At 45.7% G+C, this 26,560-nt stretch overlaps 1 protein-coding gene across 1 annotated transcript in view; it reads right to left on the reverse strand.

The window, feature by feature from the left end:
• The window catches only part of HEATR4 (HEAT repeat containing 4), a 49,573-nt gene that overhangs the window by 19,008 nt on the left and 4,005 nt on the right, over positions 1-26,560 (reverse strand). Inside the window, exons 2-11 of the mRNA XM_044230785.1 lie at positions 17,351-18,300; positions 15,976-16,166; positions 14,391-14,531; positions 9,850-10,053; positions 8,451-8,594; positions 5,221-5,400; positions 4,548-4,708; positions 3,792-3,896; positions 1,399-1,517; positions 523-703 (exon numbers count right to left, since the gene is read on the reverse strand). Of these exons, the coding sequence (XP_044086720.1) occupies positions 523-703; positions 1,399-1,517; positions 3,792-3,896; positions 4,548-4,708; positions 5,221-5,400; positions 8,451-8,594; positions 9,850-10,053; positions 14,391-14,531; positions 15,976-16,166; positions 17,351-18,231 (2,307 nt within the window). The 5' untranslated portion in view covers positions 18,232-18,300. The remainder of the gene's footprint in view (positions 1-522; positions 704-1,398; positions 1,518-3,791; positions 3,897-4,547; positions 4,709-5,220; positions 5,401-8,450; positions 8,595-9,849; positions 10,054-14,390; positions 14,532-15,975; positions 16,167-17,350; positions 18,301-26,560) is intronic.

The raw sequence follows: 26,560 nt of genomic DNA on the forward strand, positions 1-26,560 counted from the left end.
GGATCAGAGCAAGAATGAATCAGAGACAGGGACCCGTCTTACCTCTAAAATGTGCCATCACTGAAAAATGGGCTTCTATCACTTCTAGTGACAAATGAGCCGGAAGCTGAAGTACTAGCCTGCACACGTGGTGTATTAGCCGAATTATCTCCTGTCTAGATTGACTGTCCTCAGCCCACAGTTCTCTGGTTATACAGGCTTCTTTAGAACACCTGCAATCAGATTTTCCCCTAATAACTAGGGATTATAACTCCATTCACTGGAGTTGATCCTAAAGCCTGTAACTGAGGTGAGAACAGGATTCAAGGATGTGCTCTCGAGTTAAATCTGGGCTAGCTGGGAGCTGAGTAGGGTCCTAACTGACTCATTGATGTGGCCAGTCTACCCCCTCACCTTCCTGGTTCTGATCTTTCATGTGGGGTGTCCACAGAACGGTGCGTGCAGTATTCCCTACAAGGGAAGCTCAGGGTGATGCCCTCTTCAGGTTAATCAGGTGAATGGCCATGCATTTCTCTGACTCACCATCTTATCTCGGATCTGCAGGGCGCCTGCTGCCAAACAGGCTGCCCGTCGAACTGCCATGAAGTTGTCGGAGAAGCAGTTCAGGAAGCTTGGGAGAAGCCTGGCAGTCATGAGCTGGAGCCCACCAATCAGGGAGAGAGCTTCCACACGCTCCTGGAAATTTCCTTGACTCAGCTTGACTCTGGAAGGCACAAGTGCTTTTATTTTGCCTCCTTGAACTTTTGGCTTTCCCACCACCCCCACTACCACCACGAATGTCCTCAAGAGAAAAACCCAACCTCTGTCAGCTCTCCATTATCCATTCCCACCCTTTCCTAGTCAGCCTTATGCCAGGAGGTTAAGTTTCATGGGGGAGAGATCTCAACTGTTTTAATTCAACCCCTATTAGTAGCATATGCTGGGCACTGAACTATATTGAATGGCTCAGTGAAGGAAACTTCCACACGTGTCCCTATTGCTCAGTCAAGTTCTCTTCACTGTCCTCCCCTGTGCCACCCTCATTTTTATATTCAGATTTGGCTCCCAGCCTGGGATGTCTTTCCTTCTCTCTGCCTATGTAGTCTGATCCACCCTCCATGAAAGGTGACCTTACGAAGCATTTGTGTATCTTGCCTGTATAATCAGAATCATGTCATACCTTTGAACTCTCAAACACCCAAAACGGTGCTTAACACCTAACGGGCACTCTGATTCTTTCCTTAGCCACATTGTTAGTGTCTATAGGAACTGATAATTTTTTATTTTTAAAATAATCCTGCAGTGGGACCCAGTACGATGCTGAACATACGAAGCAGCTCAACAGATGCCAGCTGGCCGGATCCCCGAACACTTATGAACAGAAAAGTTTCACTGAGTTCATGTTTAACTAGGTCTTACCTAATGGTGTTGTACACCTCTTTCCCAAATTTCATTCGCCCCACAGCTTGGGCTGCTGCATGTCTTACTTCCTTACTCCAGTCACTCAGCATCATCTGGATCAGCTTATATTTCATATCCTGTAAATAGGAGTAATAATTAGCTACCATTTATTGAATGCCGGTTTGGGGCTTGGTACTGTGCAAGGTGTTTTCACCCATCACGTAATCCTCCCAAACAATCCAGGGAAGCAGATTACCATTTACAGGTGACAAAATGGAGGCTTAGGTTTACTTGCCCATGGTTAACCTGTTTCTGCTAGAGCTACGACTCAAGGCCCAGTCTGTTTTCTAAGCTTATGCTTAACACCTCTATATTATGTCAGAACCAATGTTTTCTGTCCTTGAGGGACTTAACATTTGATGGTTATGCACTAGTAGGGTGATACTCAACCCAGTTTGCCTGGGACTTTACTGGCCTATGTCCTGGACCAACCTGGACAGTGGGCCACCCTGTATATTAATACTTCATTCAGAAGGGATGAGACCAAGATTACTGCAGTTGTGGTTCATGATTGTGTCAATGTGCCCAAGCTATTCTCCCTGCCTGAAACATCTCTTCCACCTCGACGTGGTGGAATGTCTCCCTCCTGTTTGAGGATTTCTCTCAGACAATATGTTTGCATCCCTAGTGCTGGCCTAGTGCCAAGCGTGTAGGCTGTGGTCAGACCCTGCTTCCTGAATGAGTGAAGGACTGACGGACGTAGTGCTTTTCTTTCATTCCAGCAACCTGACGTGAAGTTCCCACCTTTGCCACGTCAGTCCCCTGCCAGCCCTGCATGTCTTTTTACTTTCAGTTGGCAATCCTGAGTGACCGGTGCTAAGGAGGGGAGTGTGCAAATGAATTAGATGTTGTTAAAATGCAGATTCTGATTGAGTGAGCCTGAGGGGAGGGAGATCCTGCCCTTCTCACAACCTCCCAGGCGCTGCCTGTGCTGCTGGTCAGGATTTCAGAGCAAGGGTCCATGGCAACTGGGGCAGAATGAACCCGGACTAAAACGTCTTCAGATGACAATACCACATGACCAGATTTTGTGCTTTCCACTCAAAATGTGGGGGTCCAAGGGTGGAGGGTCTTAACTTCTCAGGGCAGTGGTGGTGTTCTGGGACATTTTGGAGGTACTGAGTGTCATAAGGAAAAGAGACAGTGGCACATAGGAAGAAGGGGAAACCCCCCATTTGGACAGCTGAAGATGATTAAAAAGTAATGGGAAGAAACAGGTCGGGTGAAAGCTCAAATGATGGTCAGGGTTTCCGCCCCCTGGAAGTCCCTCTTCAGTTCCGACTAAGTCTTGCACAGCTGTTCCACACTCCTTCCCCCAGGTGATAGGTTCAGCCTACACTAATGTCTCTCTCTGAAAAATTATGAGTGTACTGTACATGTATCACTTGTTCTTGAATTATTTGTGTATGTTGTCATTCCAACTATAATGTCAATCTTTTTAAAGTAGGGACTGTGTTTTATACCTTCTCTATGTGCTGAACACTCAGAGCCAACATAGACACTGGTATGATTGGGCTGTTGGGTAATTTAAGTAAGTGCTTCTCAAACTCTCTGGTGAAGGACCAGTTTTGGCGGGGGCGGGAGGGTAAGGAAGGTCACTGGCTGGTATTTATACAGTACATTCACGTTAAGGCAATGCCAAAGTACTATAAGAGTTTCTAAATTTTCCTAGGGTTTTTTGCTTATTTCATTGTGAGTGAGTTACAATTGTTGCTAAGAAGCAAGTGCCTTGAGTCTGAAAGACATGTTGGCATATAAAGATAATCCTGGGTTAGGACTAAGGTAGCAAGGTAGAGACAAAGATCTGCTCGGTAAGAATGGGATACTAGGGGCGCCTGGGTGGCTCAGTGGGTTAAAGCCTCTGCCTTCGGCTCAGGTCATGATCCTAGGGTCCTGGGATCGAGCCCCACATTGGGCTCTCTGCTCAGCAGGAAACCTGTTTCTTCGTCTCTCTCTGCCTGCCTCTCTGCCTACTTGTGATCTCTGTCTGTGAAATAAATAAATAAAATCTTTTTAAAAAAAAAAAAATAAAAAATAAATAGCAGCAGGGCGCCTGGGTGGCTCAGTGGATTAAGCCACTGCCTTCAGCTCAGGTCATGATCCCAGGGTCCTGGGATCGAGCCCTGCATCGGGCTCTCTGCTCATCAGGGAGCCTGCTTCCTCCTCTCTCTCTGCCTGCCTCTCTGCCTGCTTGTGATATCTGTCAAATAAATAAATAAAATCTTTTTTAAAAAATTAAAAATAAATAAATAAATAAATAAATAAATAAAAATAAATAGCAGCAAAAAGTGGAAGGGCTCCCCAGCCTCCTTTTGCTTCGACTCTCTGTCCTGAAAACACAGAAGGCTTACCAGACTGATGTTCCCACCGATCTGTGAGAGAACCCGGCAGGCTATGATCCGGTCCCTCCACTGGTAACTGTTCAGCTCCACAGCGAGCATGGTGTGTATCAGGGTCTGGGGAATGGAAGACTTAGGTTGATATTCCTGGTAACTTTTAGAGATGCTGGAGCCTGAAGAAGTGTTAGATCCTACTATGGCCTTCAGCCTAATTAATGTCACAAGTACATGAGGAGCCCATCCTTAGTGAAGGAAAGAGTGGGTTTACAAGATATGGGGCACTCTTCTATCTGAGCCAACTGACTTTGGATTCCTAAATCAAGGAACAATATACAGATTTAGCAACCTGAACAGAAAACTCCTGGGACCTTCTCTTTAACGATTTTTACTCCTGATACGATTTGTATATGCCTCAATGTCTGTGAGTTTCACATTTCTGTTGAAAGTAAACACACTTGTAGGTCAGTGCAGTTTTCAATGGTAAACTTCTGGCAGAAGCAAATTCTACATATCACAACTCTTCTTGCACACACAGACACCACCTGCAGCCTACTTTTCTCACCTTTGTCTCAGGTGGCTGGTGTCCTTTTTTACCTGTAAATACAACTCTGTCCCCCAATCACTGACACACATAGTCCAGTCTTTTAACTAGACTGACTGACTGACTTACTCAGCCACCTGCATTTCCAATTCCTTACTTGAACTGACCTCAGACTCGAGTGTTCCCCATAACTTGGTTTCTCCTCTGACCCTGTAATGACTACATACTGTCTTTTCATGGAGATGGCTCAGGAGCATACAACACTGGTGCTCTGTGTCGTCATTCTTCTTATTAAACAGCTGCTGGAAGATCCTCTTAATCACGGGGTATGTGACATCACCTTCCAGAGCCAAGCACTGAGCTGCAGCCCAGCTGTCCACACTGTTACCTGTTGGGTGGGGTGAGAAACAGCTGTCTGATCTCCCTGCAGAGAACAGCCTCAGGGTTGGTACCCAAGGCTGTTACCTGCCCGGTATCTTACTCTCCCGTGCCCTGCTTAGTATAGAAGTCAATGCCTGTATTTCAATGGATCGTATCAAGGTTTTAGATATAGACTGAAAACCTTAACCTGAAAAGTTAAACCCTAAAAGGCTCTTGCTGGGTAACAGCAATAGGCCATAAGGGCCAAATAAATTTGCGTGAACAGGGTCATGGTGTCCAGACAAATAGGTCTATGAAATATTTAGCCACCCAGATACGACTAGGTGGCAGTGACCCTCTTTTGTAAAAGTATCTAGGAAGCACTATCTCTGAATGTTCATGAGTAGAAACCCCAAACCCCCAATACAGTAGACCTCACAGAGCATGACACTGGAGAAGAAAGGATTAGGAGAAGCTGATAGTGAGATGTCCTGTCTCTACCCCATATTCGCAGGTCAGAAGCGGCAGGGAGTTACTCACCCTTCGACAAGACACTCTGCATGACGTCCCGGGCGAGGGGATTATGTGACTGTATGGCATATTGGCATAGTGCTGCTGCCATCCGCACGTTGGCATTTTGGTACTCAAGAGCAGCCTCCAGGGCGGGCTGTAGAACCTCTGGCAAGACCTGGACAGATGGGGCTTTCCCAGTCTCCTTGTCTGTGATCAAAAGAGAACCAGGTAAGAGGGTGCTAGCCCCTTTGATTCTCACCGAAACAGTTTCTTCCCCCTAGCTGCATAGTGGCTGACCTCGATCTCAGTTCCTGGTGCTTCCTGCTAGTTAATAGAGTTTGGCTAAGCCCCTGCAGTAAGTGGGCATTTCTGACTCCCTTCTGTGCTGGGTATGCCTGCTCCTAGTCCTTGATCACGTGGCCCATGGAGAGCTGGATTCAGGCCACGGAAGGTCTCCGGCTAGACTCTGGTGACCTTCACCATTAGTTTCAATGATGAAAATCAACCTATTTACCATACATGTTTTTGTATTTTTACTTTGCCATTTATGGTGTTTTCATATTCATTATCTCATTCAGTCTGGCAGCAGCTCGTTGAAGTAGGCAAGGCAGGTATTAACTGCGGAGCTCATTTGAAATATGTCATTTCAGGAGCCTTTTTAGATCGAAAAGTCAAGACTCACATGACTCACAGACCACACAAAGCACCAGTCTTCTGAAGCATCTTGGATGGGAGAGCAGTTGGCCAATAGAGCAGCCTTGGGCATTCCTTCTGGCCAGAGTTCTCAAGGCACTCTGGACAGCATTCCACAGAGCCTTCCGGGGACATGTGCTGTGTTCGCAGGAGCGAGCCTGTCTTACAACAAGGCTTGAGTTCTAATCCCAGGGCCCACAAAGGGCCTGCCTATTAGAAGCCACGGCATTCGTGGAAGCCCAAGTGATGGCGCCTCCTTAAGGCATTTGTTTCACTTAGAATTTTCCCAGTCCAGATGTGATGTGTCAGAGTTCATGTTTACCATAAGCAATGTGGCTTATAGAGATCAGGGCAACACGTAGACATTTTAACTAAAGCTCAAATTCTCAGGTAGAAGGGGAAAGGGTCTGTTAACCTTTTGTCCACAATTATCCTCATTTTAGAGATAAGGAATTTGAAGCTCAAATAGGCTAACTGACTTCCCAAGAAGTGGCAGAGCTGGATCTGTGACTAAGATTTTAGGATTCCTGATCTTATCGTCATTGTGGGTGGCTATGCCATTTGTTAGCAATAGGTTAGATGGGAATAGGTGTATTTTAGGAGAATAAGTAGAAGTCAGATGAGTATTTCAAAAAGTAATGAGTAAGATAGTTTTCTTTGGGAAGGTATGGGGGAGAAACAAGACAAAGGTTAAAATCTGGACACCTAGGACATCTGAAAGGGATCACATGAAGGCATAATTCTGGGAGCAGACAAAAGTGTTCTTTGTACGTATGTGAAAGATTGGGGTAAGAGTATAATATCTGGCTGCCTACTGGTTTTCTCTGTGCCCGGTACTGCAAACGTATCATTCATTTAATACCCAAGGAAATAAGCAGTTATAATAAAAAATGCATAGTGTGGGGGCCGCCTGGCTGGCTCAATTGAAAGAGGCTCTAACTCTTGATTTTGGGGTCATGTTGAGCCTAGAGCTTATGAAAAAAAGAAAAAAAAATGCATATGTGTGGAAGCATATAGAGGGACAATGACCCAAGCCGGGGTGGTGGGACAGGGCAAACTCAAAGGAAATGATAGCTGAAAATTAAAGGACAAGTATAGAAATTAATCAGGTTAAAAAAGAAATGAAGAGTTTTCTGGCAGATGGGACAGCAAATTCAGAAACTGGTACCAAAAATGCCCATATCTGGAACTCAGTAGCTAGGAAATAAATGAAACTTTAAAAACATGACAATTTTGTAGAAGTAAACTTAGTCCCCACCATTTAGGAGGGCTCCTTGTCTGGCAGGAATGACAGAAAAGTAAACACTTAAGATAGAATGATACATATTAGGACAGAATATTATTAGAATGCTACCAGCAACAGAGAGGAAAAAGCCCTAGCCCAGGTCTCCCATAAAAGGTATCTGAAGGCATCTGAGAAATAAGTAAGACAGTTGGTTTTATGTCCTCTCAATAGCACTTGATTGTTTCTAGCATTTGGGTCCTGGGTCTTGTTAAACTGTCTTCTCAGATTACAGTTCTGGCTGTTCTAGATGGGAAATTTTCCTTTTTAACTACTTACTGCTAGTAAAGAAAAAAGCTATTGACTTTTCTTTTCCAAAAGATTAAAGACCATTGGAAAGGATGGCTAAGTCCTTAATTCATTTTCTAAAACTAGCAAAAACTGAAACTTAACAAACTACTCATTTTTGTAAATGTAGTAAAACATTCTAAAATATCAATAAATCAAACCCAGTGGAGTAACAAAAGAATAATTTATCATGATCTGTTAGAGTCTAAGAATTTAACAACAGAATTCACAACCACAAATTAAAGAGAGAAAATAGGAAATGGCTGGTAAAATTCAACACTCATTTTTATAATGAATAGAAAATCCTACATGTATGTTGACATATTATTTCCGAAAGCATCGAGAAAGATGTGAAATGCCAAACAACGTTGGTGACCCTGGGGAGTAGCATGGGGTGAGACTGGGAATTTGGGGGGAAGGGAATTACCTCTTATATTCCTCTGTTGACTGATGAATACACAAAGAAGGAGGCAAAATCAGAATCTCATTTTGTTATGGGAGGAGAAAGGTTTTATCCAGGATGACTCCCAGGGCCCTGGCTCTGAAACCAGGTGGACTGTGGGGCTGCAGATTGAGGTTTGGAACTTGGGGAGGGTGTCTACAGTGAGGGTGTCTGTCTTGGGTTTCAGATGTGCTGTCAAAAGAAGGGCTAAAATAGAGTCGGGAGGGGAAAGTGTGTATGTATGTACACACATGAACTATGTATAATTTGGGTCTATTACAAACAGGATCCCTGAGTGGAACAGTGCAAGCTTCCTTGAAGCTGCTAGGCAAACAGAAGGTAATGAAATGTAGTGCCAAAGGCATTGGACCTGAAGTCAGGAATTTAAATTTCATCTCTTGCTGATAAGCTGTGTATATTCAGGCCAGTCTCTGGGCCTTGGTTTTGTTTGTAAAATGATCTCAGATAAGCTCAAAGGTCCACACCAGTTCTCATTGTCTGTGGCTGTGTGAGTTGCCTATATTCTCAAGCAAGTTAAGTTCTGGCTCTCACTCGAGTCCCCCCTGCTGGTGGCAATCCGGGGCCGTTCTAAAGCAGCTGTGGCACATGTGATGATGGCTTGGATCCGAGTGTCGTCATGCACGTCCAGCAAGCCCCGCAGTAGGCCCTCTACTGTCGCATGGTGCCACTCGATGACTATGCCACAAGGAGGGAAAGGAGAAGAAAACCATCTGGTTAGGGTTAGATAGGCCCCTTCTTCCTAGCACAATTCAATCAAAACAGTAGCTCAGAAGAATAAAGGGCCCCAGGGATATGGGGAAGATATTTCTCTGACAATCCACGTACCCTGTTGGGCAGTTCACAAACGCTGCTACTTGCTCCCCTACCCCATCCCATCATATATTCTGTCTCTCTTTGCTTAAATAACTCTTCACTGTTACCATTTGGAAAATAAAAGGGTGATAACACAGTGATTAAGGGTACTTTGTTATCAAACCCACCTGGTTTGGAATCACAATTATTAGCTGTGTGACCTTGGATAAGTTACTTAACCTCTCTGAGGTTAATTGCTCACTTATAAAACGGGAATGGTAGTAGAACCTACCAGATTGAGTTACTTTGAGTAGTAAATGAGTTAACTGGACAAAATATTTAACAAAATGCCAGGCAAGATACTAAGGACTCAATTGTTATGATTGTGGTTATCGTTAGATTGCCTCTGAGATCTCTTCCATCTGGCTTTCAAGATCTTCCTCATTTTATTACTAACTTCTCTCTCTGTAGGTATAAGCTTTCATTTCAGAGTTCCTACAGGTAGTTTTACTCAGAAAATCTGTCAGCCCTTTTATGTTTGCGTGATTGCCTCTCTCCTGCACTAATTAAACTAGTCTCGAGTTCTGCAAGCCAGCAGTCCTACGTCCTCAGACCTTAGAGATTTAACCAGTCCTTGCCAGGCCCTTACTCTGCCCCATGCATTCCACCTTCTACTCCCACATTGCCAAAGGCAGAGTGGATATCTGAGAATCCCAACTCCGCATGTGAATTTTCGAGAGGCGTTGTTTCTACCACAGCCTCCTAGTTTCTCTGGATTACTACACTTCCATTGCTTGGGCAGCATATTTCATCCTTCCCTTCACGCGTCATTTACTGAGCATAAAGTTTCAGAGGCTGTTAAGACAGAGTCCCTGTCTGTGAAGAGTCCTCAGGGTAGCGAGTGTACGCAGATTACTGAGGTACAACCCGCCCATGCAGAAAGCCTCCAGAGGTAGGTCAACTATCATTGCGTGAAAGGCTCTTCTCTAGTGACACCTTGATGAGTGAACTGGATTTGTATGTTTTCACAAGAGAGGGATGAATTTTCATAGACTGAAAAACACGAGGCCAAGGTGAGACCCTCCTCCCTCAAACGTTTACTGATATCTCCAAGACCCACCACTGCCCCTTCACTTACTCAGAGCCCAGGCAGTCTTCCATTCCTGCAGCATCCTCTGCAGGACCGCCAGTTCCCAAGTCACATCCTCCTTGAGTGATTCTTTCCCTTTCCTCAGTTTCCTGGTCATAATGGGAACATCCTCCTCGCCCATCTGGAGCAGCGGATCTTTGACTGGAGTGGGCAAAGCTGTCCAGCGCGGGGCTCCTTTCACAGGCCTGCAGACTGTGCAATACGGCAGTGTGAGGTCGTCTTGCCCCACTGCCCGAGGCCCTGTGTTCCAGGCTAGCATGACATCCTACTCCTGACCAACACCAAGGCCAAACAAACTCTTCAGAACAAACTTGCCCATGATTATGCTGGGAACTAATTACAAGTCCCATAGGGAGTTAGGAAAAGTCCTGATGACGTGATAAAGGCATGTTGGGGGGTGGATTTAGATATATATAAACCTTCTTATATACTTAATCTTTAAAAACAAAATTTGTTATATATAATAAGGTTTTGCTTAAAATTCAGTTATCTGCTATATTGCAATTTAGAGTGTAATTGTCCATTCCTAGTTTATTAGGGTTTTGTCTTTTTTTTTAAGTTTATGTATTTATTGTAGTGCCTGGATGGCTTAGTGAAGCAGATGACTCTTGATTTTGGCTCAGGTCATGATCTCAGGGTCCTGGGGTCAAGCCCCATGCCAGGCACAAGCTCCGCAGGGAGGCCCTTGAGGATTCTCTCTCCCTCTGCCCCTCCCTCTGCTCGTGGGCATATGCTGTCTCTCTCAAATCTTTTTTTTTTTTAACTTTATTTATTTGTAAGTAATCTCTACAGGTAACACAGGGCTTGAACTCAGGACAGCAAGATCAAGAGTCCTGTGTTCTGACTGAGCCGGCCAGGTGCTGACTTTTTTATGTTTCTTTTTAATGTTTTTAATTTGGGAGGAGGAATGCTGCTACAAACTGCTAAGTTTGAGAGATTTTAGCATCTCTGAGTTTTTCCTCATTATGACAACAGCTGAAAATTTGAGGACAGAAGAATGTATTATAAAAAATATAGTTGTTATATAAAAACCAGTTACAGCTATGTTTTCTAGACTTTGTGATCTCCCTGGTGTCAGATTCAGAAGGACTCTTCCTCAGAGCAGTTGTGTGGGGAAGGCAAAAAATATAAAAACATTTCCAGATTACCAAGTTCATGATCTGTGGCGTTGCTTATCTGTCTCATGCTCTGATTTGTCACTGCCGAGGTTTGTGTCCCTTCCACGATTTCATTCTAACATGTTTAGGTTTGTTCTAAATCCACTCTTTCCTTTGAGCAAGCAAGGCAAAACCATTTCTTTCTCCTAATGTAAAAAGAGTCTTATGGGACTCCAGGGCAGTTTAGCTCAGATGCCGCACAGAGCATACCCTCCGAATGGTTCTCCCCCAGCTCAGTCATGCTGGGGGAGCCCCGTTACCCTGTTGAGGGCTGGCTTCCTTTGCAGTAGGAGGTATGAGCTGGGGAGGCAGAACCACCTCTGGACAGGTCAGCTCCCAGTGAGTCGATACTATGATACTCCCCCATTTCTCTCCTCTCAGTCTGCTTTAAATCCCTCCCACAGAAGTGAGAAGTAGCTGAATTAGTCTAGTCCCTTTCCTCCTACATCCCCCTGCTCAGGAAGTTAAAAAGGATGTGGTGAGAAAGCCTTGAATCTCCGGTGTTAACCTCTGTGGGAATAAACATGCACACCTGCCAACATTAATTTTACTTCTGGTCCTTTGAGTTGGACACAAGTATAAACACATCCACTAACCACATTCCACATCAAAAATCCTCTGAAGGGGGCACATAGACAGCCCTTGGGTATCCTATGGGATAAAAGGCACAGTATCCTTTGCTGGCAGAAACAAATGGTGCCTTTCACTTTGGCCCATAAGACCTGTGTTCACTATAGAAGAACTAGAATGATTTGGGTATACTAGAGAGTTTTATATCACAATTTGGGGGAAATTAAGGTTATATAGCAAGAAGTACACTTTGTATCTTGAGAATTTTGATCATTTTAAAGAAATCATCATCTAAGTTTTCAATTCAATCAAAATGGAGAGTAAAAAAAACTACCCACATCTCCTAACTTCAAAATTTTTCCTTCTTTTTTTTTTAAGATTTTATTTATTTATTTGACAGACAGAGATCACAAGTAGGCAGACAGGCAGGCGGGGGGTGGGGAAGCAGGCTCCCCACTGAGCAGAGAGCCCGATGCGGGGCTCCATCCGAGGACCCTGAAATCATGACCTGAGCTGAAGGCAGAGGCTTAACCCACTGAGCTACCCAGGTGCCCCCCCAAGTTTTTCCTTCTTTAGGTTCTTTCATACCTAGTATTTTCTAGATGAGAATTATAAGCAGGTGCGTCTAGGTTACTGTTCTGAATTTACTTCTCCCAGATCAATTTCAAATACTTATTTTTTTAAAGAGTATTTGAGAGAGACAGAGAGCATGAGCAGGGGGGAGGAACAGAGAGAGGGAGGAGGGTGGGAGAAGCAGACTCCCCACTGAGCAGGGAGTCCGACGGGGGCTCTATCCCAGAACCTGATAGAGCTGAAGTCAGACACTGAACTGACCGAGCCACCCAGATGCCCCTATTTATTATTTTTTTTAAGTAGGCTCCACATCCAACGTGGGGTGTGAACTCCCAACCCTGAGATTAAGAGTCGCATACTCCCACCAACTGAGCCAGCCTGGGTCCCCAGTTTCAAATACTATTTAAAAAAAGGAAGTTTGGGAAAGATTCTACAGTTTCTGTTCATCAAATGTTCTATGTTCTGGGGAAAAGAGGGCAGACATCTAGCACAGTAGGGGAAAAGTGTGAAGCCAGTGAGACAGGTGGTGAGGCATCTGAATTCAGCAGGGGGATTTGTTTTTTATAACAGCTGTGAGGTAGAATTCACATACTATAAAATTCGTCCTTTTAAAATGATACAATTCAGTGGTTTTAGCATATTTACAGAGTTGTACCACTATCACAGTGTCTAATTTTAGGATTTTTTTAAAAAGGTTTTATTTGTTTATTCAACAGAGAGATGGAGAGAGAGCAAGGACAACCAGGGTAGCAGCAGGAAGGGGGAGAAGCAGGCTCCCTGCTGAGCAGGAAGCCGGACTCGGACTCAGGGGCTCAATCCCAGGACCCTGAGATCATGACCGGAGGAGCCTAAGGCAGATGCTTAATGACTGAGCCACCCAGGCACCCCTAATTTTAGGATATTTTTTATCACCCCAAAAAGAAACCCTGTGCCGATTCCTCCCTTTCCCTAGCAACTGCTGGTCCACTTTCTGTCTTTGTGGATTTACTATCTCAGAGGAGAGAGCGTACATGATACAATTGCCATGGGGGAAACATGGTATACTAGTAATAATTCCTTGAGTTTGAGCACTTAATGGTTTATAAAATTCATTCACAAAGTCACCTAAGTATCAATAAATATCACAGAATCAGTAAGTATTTCCAAAGTGCCTTACTGTAGGAATGATTAGCATCTCAGCTCTAATGAAGCAGGGGAAGCCCTAGAAGATGAACTTGCTTAGGCTCAATCTAAGGCTTTCCTGGGGTGCTTTCCACTAGTACCATTAGTTTCTGTACATGAAGGGGCCCACCAGAGCAGTGACACTGCAAAGAAAAGTCATGGGATGTGGAAGCATAATCTTTGGAGGAGGGACATTTTTTGTTTCATAAGCTCATTTTTTGGCCATCTGCCTTCCCTCCATCTCTCTCTCTTACAAAATTAAGAATGATATGCTTATGAAACAGAAATCTAGAACAGAGGCAGGTATGGGCCTGAGAAAGGAATGGGAAGGTAGAACGAGCCCAAAGGGACAAGGCAGAGTGCTGGATCGAAGGTTTGATGTACTTTCCCTGGAAGCATGGGAAGAAGATGGGACCTGCCTCGTTGGTAATTATCAGCCCTAAAGCTCTTGGTTAGACCTAAGTTTGATCTGATATCAACTGAATGGATGTTCCACAAAGGCTCTTCCTAGTTGCAAAGAGTGTTTTATAATTTTATGAGATGATTTTTAGTTAGTAGTAAGGGACTCCCCTACATATGGTGATACCCAGCCTATAAAACAGGGTCCTTAAAGAAATAGCCCCATTTTCAGGACACCTGGGCAGCTCAGTCAGTAAGTGTGGGGACTGCTGATTTCCACTCAGGTCATGATCTTAGGGTCGTGAGATTGAGCCCCACTTGGGGCTCAGCACTCAGCAGGGAGTCTGCTTGAGATCCTCTCCCTCTCCCTCTGCCCCTTCCCCTGGCCTGTGCATATGCTCACACACAGATGTGCGCTCGCTCTCTCTCTAAAATAAATATATTTTTTAAAGATTTTATTTATTTATTTGACAGAGAGATCACAAGTAGGCGGGGAGGGGAGCAGGCTCCCCGCTAAGCAGAGAGCCCAATGCAGGGCTCGATTCCAGGACCCTGAGCTGAAGGCAGAGGCTTAACCCACTGAGCCACCCAGGTGCCCCTCTAAAATAAATCTTAAATTTAAAAAAAAGTGCACTTTCATCATCACCCCATTACCCGCTTCCTGCTTACGTGGTTCAGGAACTGGCTGGGAAGTCCACCTTTCTGGGGTTTCAGGGAAGACTTTAGACAGCTGCTTCTTGTAGCAGTTGAGGTTTTCCAAGAAAATGTGGTCTCTCTTCCCACCAATCTGGTGGATGATCCGGACTTGATCTGTAGTCAGATAAAGAAATAAGAAGTCCCTGGTACCACCCTCCTTCTTCTCTTGCTGGGTTTTCAGTCACCAGGATCACACCCAATTTCCTTCTGCCTTACTCTTCAGCCCCAAAGACTCATGATTCCCATGATGTGGGGGCATCCTTTGAAGGTGACTGTTGCTTGGAAATAGGAGCTGGTGGCCTCAAAGAGGCTTGGAAGCCAAGGCAGAACCTATCTTAACTTACAGATATTGTCCCCCATGAAAAGCTAAGTCCCAATTAAGGAGTATCTTAATTCATTTCTTTTTTTTTTTTTAAAGATTTTCTTTCTTTATTTGTCAGAGAGAGAGGGAGAGAGAGTGAGCACAGGCAGACAGAGAGACAGGCAGAGGCAGAGGGAGAAGCAGGCTCCCCGCCGAGCAAGGAGCCCGATGTGGGACTTGATCCCAGGACGCTGGGATCATGACCTGAGCTGAAAGGCAGCTGCTTAACCAACTGAGCCACCCAGGCGTCCCTCTTAATTCATTTCTTATCAGTCATAAATAACTTCATCTGAATAATTCTGTTAAATACTTTAAGAAGACTTTCAGTTGACAGTTGAACAAGATGGGGGCAAGGAAGAATAAACAGCTTGGAATGTGCAAACCTAGATCACATATCTTGGAAGCCAGGCACTAAAAAGATAACAAAATGGAGGGGGAAGGTAGTGGACATTTATTGAGCACTGAGCAAGAAGCATTATAGATGCGTTCCTTTCTATTCTTTACTTGAAGTGGCTTTTTTTGTGTGTGTTTTGAAGATTTTATTTGAGAGAGGGAGAGAGAGAGAGAGCATGAGAAAGGAGGAGGGAGGGAGCGAGAAGGGTTCCTGCGAGCAGGGAGCCTGATGTGGGGCTCGATCCCAGGACCCTGAGATCATGACATGAGCTGAAGGCAAATGCTTAACTGACTGAGCCACCCAGGCTTTAAGAGCATTTTTATTAGTATCGTTTTTACAAAGGAGGCTTGGAGGGATTATATAATTTGCTAAAGTTAGTAGGAAGGGGCTAAGCCAGGATCCTCTGGACTCCAAAGCCCGTGGTTTTCTTCTCACATAGCACCTCAATGGATTATCTCAAAGGGAGAGACGGAGAAGAGCAGAGTAGTAGTAGTTGTTCTCCAAGCCAAATCTTGTTTGCTTTACAACCCCACGTTCCACACGGTTGTGGAATAACCTCCTTAGTAAGATAAAAGGATAGAGAAAGGTGTGGGGGGTTGGGAGTGGGGCAAAGAGATTCCCCCACCAGATACTGCCTATCCCCTGCCAAGACAACCCTCCTGTGCTAGTCACGAGGGGATGTTGGTCTTCTAGGGCCTCTTATCCACACCCGAGACTCTTTCATTCCCGCCCCCCACCCCCCGCCTCCCACCTCCCTGCGCCATGTCCACCTCAGCCCTCAGCACCGACCCCAGCTCTGTTACCAAAGTAGATCTCCTGTTCGAAGGTGTTGTCTGTGGAGTAAGCAAACTTGCCAGCTCGAGGATTCACCTGCCGGAAGCGGCTCTCCTTTGGGGGCTGAGAGAGGTTCTTCTTCCTTTTGATATCCTCAGCAGTCTCATTGGTGCCAGGGACAGCTCCAGCTGTCTGCGCTTGTGGCGAGTAATTGGGCAATCTTAGCAGGAGGGACAGGGAGAAAAGGGAAAGACAGGAGATGGACCTGCTGCCTTCCAACAGACCCATAGCTCACTCCTCTTTAAGCTCACCTCATGTACACATGAGCATCTGGAAACTTCTACGTTTAACTAGCAGCCTTGCTCCCAAAGTGCCAAGTGAATATTCAGGCCCGCCAGAAGGGCCTGTCTGCAGCCTCCTTCCTCCTCCTCCTCTAGCGGAGCCACTCCTGCAGCCAGTGAGCAGCACGGTAGAGGGGTCTGGGTTCCAACGGTCCCTTTTTTAACATGGTGCCCTTAGAGGTTGCACAGACTTGGGGAATGGAACAAGTTCCTACATTACTTCACCTCATCATGTGTGTGTTTAATGTCTGTCCACCCCAGTGAACAGATCACTAAGTTCCTTAAAGGGTCGATGTCTCTCATTTACGTTGTATTCCCAGCACTTTGCAGAGCACCTAGCAAGGAGTAGGAAGGCAGTTTATGTTTGTCCAATAAATGAACAAATAAATGGATTCCCACTTAACTTTCAGTTCACTTTTGGGAATCAGGTATTAGAATAGCACTGGTCGTCCCTGCTGTAAGTGAGAAGGAAGCAATCTGAGAAACACCCAGTCGAGAGCCCTCGGGTTGTTCAGTTCTCTGTCTAGCTGCCAGTCAGTTTTGGAGTCAGTGACACTTTGGCTCCTTATTCAAAGTGACACAAAACCAAACCTCAGAGTCTTGAGGTCTCTGCTTTCTCACTCTTGATATGGATACATTTCTGAGAGCACCTACATAGCAAAATAGCTCAGTCCGCTAGGAAAGGCCAAGAACCAGTCCCTCTAAAGGCAGTGGTTCTTAACTAGGAGTGATTTTGTTCCCTTCAGGGGACATGTGTCAATGTGTGGAGATATCCTTGGTTGTCTCAACTGGAGAGTGCTGCTGGCATCCAGTGGGGTACTGCTAAACATCCTACAAGGTACAAGACAGCCCCCACAACAAAGAATCCTCCAACCCAGGAGGTCAGCAATAGCTAGGTTGAGAACCTTACTTTAAGGAGATCATAGAGAACAGGTTGGCAGTGGAGAGCACAAGAGGTTGGTGGGACAGTGTGTTCTGAAATAAGGAATGTGAACCAACCCAGGAGTCCTTGAAGGGAACCCAAGGATTCTCAAACGTGTGCCTGAGGCCCCAGCCGGTGTACCTATAATAAACAGAAAGCAGCAGCTCCGGCTTCTCTGGCTCCGAGGTGGGCAGGATAACACCTTCATCTTCAAATTCTGCTATTTCTTCTTTCTCCAGCTGTTTCAGTAGCTCCAGGTCGCTGGAGGAAGTAAGCTCATCCCGGATGTGGCTCCAGTCGTATTGCTGGTGCAAAAAGCTCTGCCACTTGCTGGGGGACGCCCCAGGCCTCAGGGGACGTCTGCTCTGGATCCATCGGGCGGTGCGCTTGCTCAGCTTTCCCAGCACAATGGCTTCCCAGGCTCTGGCCTCCTTCTCGGGAGGGGGCAGCCAGGGTTCCCTCTCCTCCAGGTTCATGTCCAGAGAAAGTGATGGGCCTGGTATGTCTGGATCCCTGAAGGGATGAGGGATGAGAGGGTGAGATTTTTCCCAGCCCACATTTGCTGGCTTGGATTCCTTCGGCTGCTTCTTAAGGTTGGCAGACCTTTCTGTCTTCACAGCCTGGGAGGTGACCCTTGCCGAGGGACCTGAAGAATGTGAGGACTTGAAGCCAGTGGGTTTCACATACCGGTCCCTGCTGATCGGGGGAGGCTGGATGATGTGTCCTGCCTTGTAGAGATGGTCGAAGTTGTACTGGCTATAAGGGGTGCTGGGGAGCCCTCGCTGCCATACCACCTCCTGAGAAAAGGTAAGGTTTGTAGCAGCCCTTTTCAAATATTGGTTCTTGAGGTATGTGCACCGATGTGGGCTAAAGTGGAAGACCGGAGGCACGCTGGACAAGGAAGCACACTCCTCATGTCCTGGTTTTGAGTGGTGAAAATTCATGCCCCATCCCAGTCGTGGGGGGAGTGACTGATGGAAATGGGGGGAAAGAAGGGTCTTTCCCTGTTGGGTTCTGGTCATTGTTTCCCAGCAAAAGCTTCCTTCCACACTTTCCTGGTACAGATGCAGGCTTGGAGGCGTGACCAGATCCTGTTCAGGGGATGGGAGGAATGGGTGAGAGCTCTAGGTCAGTAGAAATCAGTATCCCACAGCAGTACAGAAAAGAAATGGGAAGACAGATGGAGAGCATGGGGTTGGAGTAGGGAGAAGCCACGTGAGTTAGAAGGACAAAAGTAAGAAATGGTTCAACATTCTAAATATTCCTTGTATCAGACCCTTGCTTCCAATTCTCCCCTTTGTCCCCAAAGTTCAGCCCCTCCTTTCCTTATGAGGAAATAGATTACTGCTTTTCAGCAGTATCCATGCATCTAATTTTTCCTCAAATGTCACTTTCTGTGTTTAAAGAGCTTATAGCATAGGGACTCCTGGGTGGCTCAGTAGGTTAAAGCCTCTGCCTTCAGCTCAGGTCGTGATCTCAGGATCCTGGGATTGAGTCCCACATCGGGCTCTCTGCTTAGCAGGGAGCCTGCCTCCCCCACTCTCTCTGCCTGCCTGTCTGCCTACTTGTGATCTCTGTCAAATAAAAATAAAATCTTAAAAAAAAAAAAAGAGCTTATAGCATAAAGTTCAATCAGCCTGGCATTCAGGGTTTTTCATGAGTGTAACCCCAGTTTATGACCTTCTCTGGTCATAACCTCTCGAGTCTCTGCGTATTCCTCCCTCTACACGGTGGAGCTCCCTTTTGTGCCCTCTCTGTGTAGTAGGCTTTCCTCCACATTGGACAAATTCTATCCATTCTTCTAGGCCTAGGTTAGTTCCTATCCGCTCCAGAACTTTTTCCTTTTTTTTCCCCCAGAACTTTTTCTTGACCTCTTCAGGCCTCCATGTCCGGCACAAATTTATAAATCACTCCAAGTCTGTACCAGTTTGTTTTTTTAATTCCAGTAGAGTTAACACAGATGCTACAGTATGTACAGGTGTACAGTTGTGGTTGCGTACCAGTACTTTCACCTCTCAGTCCTATGGCACCTGACATTGTTAATTATTTGCCTCTAACTATATTACCCAAGGACCATGTCTTCTGTGTCTGCTGTCCTTCAAAATCACCCAGTACCTTTCCATAGTTCTACATAGTCTTCATTGTTAAAGTGTTTAATAGGGGGTGCCTGGGTGGCTCAGTGGGTTAAGCCTCTGCCTTCAGCTCAGGTCATGATCTCAGGGTTCTGGGATTGAGCCCCACATTGAGCCTCACATTGAGCCCCACATCGGGTTCTCTGCTCAGCAGGGAGCCTGCTTCCCCCTCTCGCTCTGCCTGCATCTCTGCCTACTTGTGATCTCTGTCTGTCAAATAAATAATATAAAATCTTAAAAAAAAATCCTTAAAAAAAAGTGTTTAACAGCTACAGAATATTTTACCAAGTAGGTAAGTCACCTTTTCCTTAATTATTGGGCAAGCTGTTTTCAGGTTTTAGCTAGGATGGAAAACACCGTTGAGAACAAATGCCTACATTTAGTGCCTTTTTTTTTTTTAAGATTTATTTTAAAGAGAGAGTGTGTCTGCCTGCCCAACAGAGGGAGGGGTGGAGGGAGATGGAAAGGGAGAGCAAGCCTCCAGCAAACCCCCTCTGAGTGTGGAGCCTGACATAGGGCTCGATCCCAAGACCCTCAGATCATGACCTGAGCTGAAACCAAGAGTCAGACCCTTAACCGACTGAGCCACCCATGCTCTCCTACATTTAGGGCTTTTTAAAATTATTTTCCTGGGGCGCCTGAGTGGCTCAGTGGGTTAAGCCTCTGCCTTCAGCTTGGGTCATGGTCTCAGGGTTCCGGGATCAAGTGCCACATCGGGCTCTCTGCTTGGAGGGGGAGCCTGTTCCCCGCCCCCAACCCCGCCCCACCTGCCTCTCTCTGCCTATTTGTGATCTGTCAAAAAAAAAATCTTTTTTTAAAAAAAAATTTATTTATTTATTTGACAGACAGAGCTCACAAGGAGGCAGAGAGGCAGGCAGAGAGAGAGGAGAAAGCAGGTTCCCCGCTGAGCAGAGAGCCCAATGCGGGGCTCGATCCCAGGACCCCGGGATCATGACCTGAGCTGAAGGCAAGGCTTTAACCCACTGAGCCACCCAGGTGCCCCCCCAAAAAATCTTAAAATAATTTTCCTTCTGAAGTCCCTCCTTGGTCTAATAATGATAACTGACAATTATTAAGGACAGACAGACCTCAGAGATATTGTGGGTTTGGTTCCAGACAAGTGCAATAAAATGAATATCATAATAAAGTGACTCAGATGAATTTTTTGGTTTCCCAGTGCATATAAAAGTTTGGTTTACACCACACTGTAGCTGATGGAATGTGCGATAGCAGTATGTCTAAAAGCCAATGCACATACCTTAATTAAAAAATATTGCTAAGTGGGGCGCCTGGGTGGCTCAGTGGGTTAAGCCGCTGCCTTTGGCTCAGGTCATGATCTCAGGGTCCTGGGAACGAGTCCCGCATCGGGCCCTCTGCTCAGCAGGGAGCCTGCTTCCCTCTCTCTCTCTACCTGCCTCTCCATCTACTTGTGATCTCCCTCTGTCAAATAAATAAATAAAATCTTTAAAAAATAAAAAAAAAATATATTGCTAAGTAACGCTCACCGTGAGCTTTCAGTGAGTTGTCACCAGAGATCACCATGACAAATGCCGTGATAACAAGAAAGTCCGAAAGACTGCAAGAATCACCAAGATGTGACACAGAGACACAACGCGAGCAAATGCTGTTGGGAAAATGGCACCAACAGACTTGCTGGACACAGGGCTGCCACAGACCTTCAGTCCGTCAAAAACAGAGGATCTGTGAAGTGCAGTAAAGCGAAGCAGCAGTGAGGTCTGCTGGCACATTGTCAAGGGCTTTTCCTAGGGACGATATTGTGGTTTTCCATGTGTATGGGAAGAAGTGGAGGCTCCGAGTGGGTAAAGGGGTTGCTTCAGATCACACAGGCTGTAAGTAGCAGAGGCAGGTTTTAAACCTCGCTGCCAGACTACTCCTCCAAAGCACTTAACCTCTATGACACACTGGCTTTCTAGGACCTTCTTTCCTTAGGACTCGATTTGGTCCACTTTGTTCTATTATACCTGACCTGTGGGTATATTTCTTTTTCTTATGAGCCTGCTTTTATCTAGATATCCCTAGTCCAGAATTGACAACCTCACTCAATTAAATCATACATGATTACTATGATATCAGGAATTTTTGCATAGAAGACTAATTTAGTCATTCCGTCTCTTCACAACTATGAAGGTAACATGGCCATAAGGGCACAGAGTATTTTAAAAGTGAAACCAAAAAAGTTAAGGCAAGGGTAGAAGGGGGTCACAAGTGACAATTTTCTGAAACAGTGCCTACTTTCACAGTTTGAAGATGAATTATTAGATGAAAACAACATTCATGTGCTCGTGCCTTAGTATTGCCTGATAGAACATTTTATCATTTTTTTTTAAAAAATTTATTTATTTATTTGACACAGAGAGAGAGAGCATAAGCAGGGGTCGTGGCCAGCAGAGGCAGAGGGAGAAGCAGGCTCCCCACTGAGCAAGGAGCCCAATGCAGAGCTTGACCTGAGCTGACAGCAGATGCTTAACTGACCGAGCCACCCAGGTGCCCCACATTTTATCATTCTTAACATATCAGTGTGTCAATTCCTGCTCCTAAGGCAGGAGGCATTTTGATCCTAAACACTTGAAAAACGGATGAGGACTGGTTTCACCCCAAGGTGACTATACAGAATGATTTTGAGTGTCCCCAGATATATATACCCTTTAGCGGGTGGTATATAGAATCTTTGGTTACAATGCCAGCATCCCACAAAGAATACCGTATTAGCATTATCAGTTATTATAAATTGTCAAGCCATTATGACGGGTTATTGAAAAGAGGGAAACTCCTTCTGTGTTTCTGAAAAGGAATGAGGGCAGGTGCCTGGGTGGCTCAGTCATTAAGCATCTGCCTTCGGCTGAGGTCATGATCCCAAGGTCCTGGGATTGAGCCCCACATCATGCCCCATATCGGACTCCCTCTCAGCAGGAAGACTAATTCTCCCTCTCCTATTCCCCCTCCCTGTGTTCCCTCTCTTACTGTGTATCTCTATGTCAAATAAAGAAACAAAATCTTTTTCTTCTTATTTTTATAAACATATAATGTATTTTTATCCCCAGGGGTACAGGTCTGTGAATCTCCAGGTTTACACACTTCACAGCACTCACCATAGCACATACCTTCCCCAATGTCCAAAACCCCACCTCCCTGTCCCTCCCCCGCTTCCCCCCAGCAACCCTCAGTTTTTTTGTGAGATTAAGAGTCACTTATGGTTTGTCTCCCTCCCGATCCCATCTTGTTTCATTTTATTCTTTTCCTACCCCTCAAATCCCCCCATGTTGCATCTCCACTTCCTCATATCAGGGAGCTCATAGGATAGTTGTTTTTCTCCGATTGACTTATTTCACTAAGCATGGTACCCTCTAGTTCCATCCACGTTGTCGCAAATGGCAAGATTTCAAGGAAATAAAATCTTTTAAAAAAGAAAAAAAGGAATGAGGACAGGACAAAATGTCGGAAGGCTTTGGTCAAAAGAGGCTTGTCCTAGATGGACTTAGGGTCAGAAGATAAGTGTAAGGCCAGGTTCTGTACTTCCCACCCCACCTGATTTGCCTCAGTGTGCCAGTCTGAAAATAGAGTTTGGTATCTGTTCTAATTTAGTGTTGATATGAAGCTCAAAATTAGGGAACATGTATGAAATTTTTTTTTGCAAGCTACATAGTATTACATAACTGTGAAGAATCATCACTGGTTTAGAGCATGGACTATGCCCCTCAAGGTAAGTTTCTGGGGTCTATGGACTATGCCCCTCAAGGTGAGTTTCTGGGAGCCAGACGCAGGGTTTGATTCCAGGACCCCAGACTCATGACCTGAGCCCAAGGAAGGCGCCCAACCAACTCAGCCACCCAGGAGCCTTGTTTCTTATGATGACCAGTTAGATGGTGCACTGGGCACTTAGGAAACAGGTCAGGAATACTGGGGCCCTTGGCAATTAAAAGAGAAGGTGGATAGAGAGGGAAGAAAAAATCCTCTGTATGGAGTTTGGAGGCTCCATATTATCCAAACTTAAATGTTACCTAGACCAACATTGAGGCAAGGTCCTCCTCCCAACAAATGGACCCTTAAGAACCAAAAGCAGGATGTGCCTAGATGGCTCAGTTGCTTAAGCTGTCCAACTCGATCTCAGCTCAGGTCTTAATCTCAGGATTGTGAACTCAAGCCCTATGTTGGGCTCTGTGCTGGGCATAGAGCCTACTTAAAAATAAATAATTTAGGGGCACCTGGGTGGCTCAATGGGTTAAGCCTCTGCCTTCGGCTCAGGTCATGGTTCCATGGTCCTGGGATCAAGCCCCGAATGGCGCTCTCTGCTCAGCAGGAGGCCTGCTTCCTCCTCTCTCTGCCTGCCTCTCTGCCTACTTGTGATCTCTGTCTGTCAAATAAATAAAATCTTTAAAATAAATAAATAAATAATTTTTTTAAAAAGAGCCAAAGCAGAGTGGCACATCCCAGGGGCCTTTATGTACTGACAGCATAAGAAACAAGGGCTCCTGGGTGGCTGAGTTGGTTGGGCGCCTGCCTTGGGCTCAGGTCATAAGCCTGGGGTCCTGGAATCAAGCCCTGCGTCTGGCTCCCTGCTCAGCGGGGTTGTCTGCTTCTCCCTCTCTCTCTCTGCTCCTCCCTCCACCCCCTGCCGCTCATTCTCTCTGTCAAATAAATAAAATCTTAAAAAATGAAAATTAAAAAAAGAAACTGAATATACTACATCCTGTAGTCAGTCAAACCTGGCATAACTAAAGACCAGATAATCTGGTAAACAGCAAGCACCAGCATTATCTCTGTACCTCTAGGAACCTGGCTAGACAGGCAGGAGTCAGGTTGGAAGGGTTAGGCCACATGCTTCCAAGTAAAACCTAACAAAAGAATCCAGATTCCAGTGAGTGATATCTCAAAGTTTTTTCTTGTTTTGTTTTAAGATTTTATTTATTTATTTGACAGACAGATCACAAGTAGGCAGAGAGGCAGGCAGAGAGAGAGGTGGGGAAGCAGGCTCCCGGCTGAGTGGAGAGCCCAATGTGGGGCTGGACCTCAGGACCCTGGGACCATGACCGGAACTGAAGGCAGGTGCATCCAGGCGCACCTATCTCAAAGGTTTTAAATTTATTATTATTTTTTTAAAGATTTTATGTATTTATTTGACAGAGAGAAATCACAAGTAGATGGAGAGGCAGGCAGAGAGAGAGAGGGAAGCAGGCTCCCTGCTAAGCAGAGAGCCCGATGCGGGACTTGATCCCAGGACCCTGAGACCATGACCTGAGCCGAAGGCAGCAGCTTAACCCACTGAGCCACCCAGGCGCCCCATCAAAGGTTTTAAATTTAGTTCCACCTTTTGTTTCACCTTCCCAGTCCCATGCCTTCACCCCCTGGTCTGGGACCATTATTCTGCAGAAATAATTGAAGTGGGCTGAATAATTCATGCTAAAAAGAGTAATGCCTTTCTTTTTCCTTGTTATTAACGCAGCAGAAACCACCCCAGGAGGCTAACAAGCAATAAGCCTTATTAGCACAGTATTTCTTTCTTTCTTTCTTTTTTTCCAAGATTTTATTTATTTATTTATTTATTTAACAGACAGAGATCACAAGTAGGCAGAGAGGCAGGCAGAGAGAGAGAGGAGGAAGCAGGCTCCCCGCTGAGCAGAGAGCCCAATGTGGGGCTCTATCCTAGGACCCTGGGATCATGACCTGAGCCGAAGGCAGAGGCTTTAACCCACTAAGTCACCCAGGCGCCCCTAGCACAGTATTTCTGAGAGCTTTAAAAAGTAATAGACTTCGGGGTACCTGGGTGGCTCAGTGGGTTAAAGCCTATGCCTTTGGCTCAGGTCATGATCTCAGGGTGCTGGGATTGAGCCCCACATCGGGCTCTCTGCTCAGCAGGGAGGCTGCTTCCCCTACTCCCCTCTCTCCTACTTGTGATCTCTGTCTGTCAAATAAATAAATAAATAATCTTTAAAACAAAACAAAAAAAAGGTAATAGACTCTCACCTCCACCCACAGAGTCTGGTTTTAAGGTAGGGCCAAGAGGGACAGTCAGCTTCCAGGACTGTATTAATGGTTAAGGACCTTCTATATCAGGATCATTTGAAGAGCTTGTTAAAAGGCAGAATCCTGGGACGCCTGGGTGGCTCAGTTGGTTGGACGACTGCCTTCGGCTCAGGGCGTGATCCTGGAGTCCCGGGATCGAGTCCCACATCGGGCTCCCAGCTCCATGGGGAGTCTGCTTCGCTCTCTGACCTTCTCCTCGCTCATGCTCTCTCTCACTGTCTCTCTCTCTCAAATAAATAAATAAAATTTAAAAAAAAAAAAATCTTAAAAGGCAGAATCCTGTGTCCTACATCCCAGAATATTGATTCAGTACGGTGCAAGCGAATTCTAGAAATCTGCATTTCAACCAGCTCTCACAGGTGTTTATACACATTAAATTTAGAGAAGCTACAGCCCCAGCAGGTATCCGTGGGGGTTATGAAGGAAGCTTGGTGGTAAGGGGAGAGCAGGCTCAGAGAATACAGCCTCTTAATCTGGCTTGTTTCAGACCCCTCCCCCTGCTGCCTTTCTCATCAGAAAGTTCCTTCATTTTCCCCCCTCTACTTTCTTTCTTTCTTTTTTTCAAGATTTTTTTTTTTTTTTTTTTTTGGTCAGAGAGAGAGAGAGGGAGAGCGAGCGAGCACAGGCAGACAGAATGGCAGGCAGAGGCAGAAGCAGGCTCCCCGCCGAGCAAGGAGCCCGATGTGGGACTCGATCCCAGGACGCTGGGATCATGACCTGGGCCGAAGGCAGCTGCTTAACCAACTGAGCCACCCAGGCGTCCCTCTTTCTTTCTTTTTTTAAGATTTTATTTATTTATTTGACACAGAGAAAGAGATCACAAGCAGGCAGAGAGAGAGAAGCAGGCTCCCGGCCAAGCAGAGAGCGGGACTCGGGGCTTGACCCCAGGACCCCGAGATCATGACCTGAGCGGATGGCAGAGGCTTCACCCACTGAGCCACCCAGGTGCCCCTTCCCCCTCTACTTTCTAATTCCTGTTCCTTGCCATGCACTCACACAGATCTACTACGGTCTCCTGAGATTACTACAGAAACTCTGCCATAAACATTATTCTGTTCTAACTGTTCTAACCCTTTTATCTTCCAGATTTCAAACTGAGGTCCAGAGAGAAGAGACACAATGAAGATCACAGTACTGTTTAATCCCTGAAGCAATCCTAACCCTTTTGACACCCAAT

This window comes from Neovison vison, chromosome 13 (assembly GCF_020171115.1).
Source record: "Neovison vison isolate M4711 chromosome 13, ASM_NN_V1, whole genome shotgun sequence".
Taxonomy (NCBI): domain Eukaryota; kingdom Metazoa; phylum Chordata; class Mammalia; order Carnivora; family Mustelidae; genus Neogale; species Neogale vison.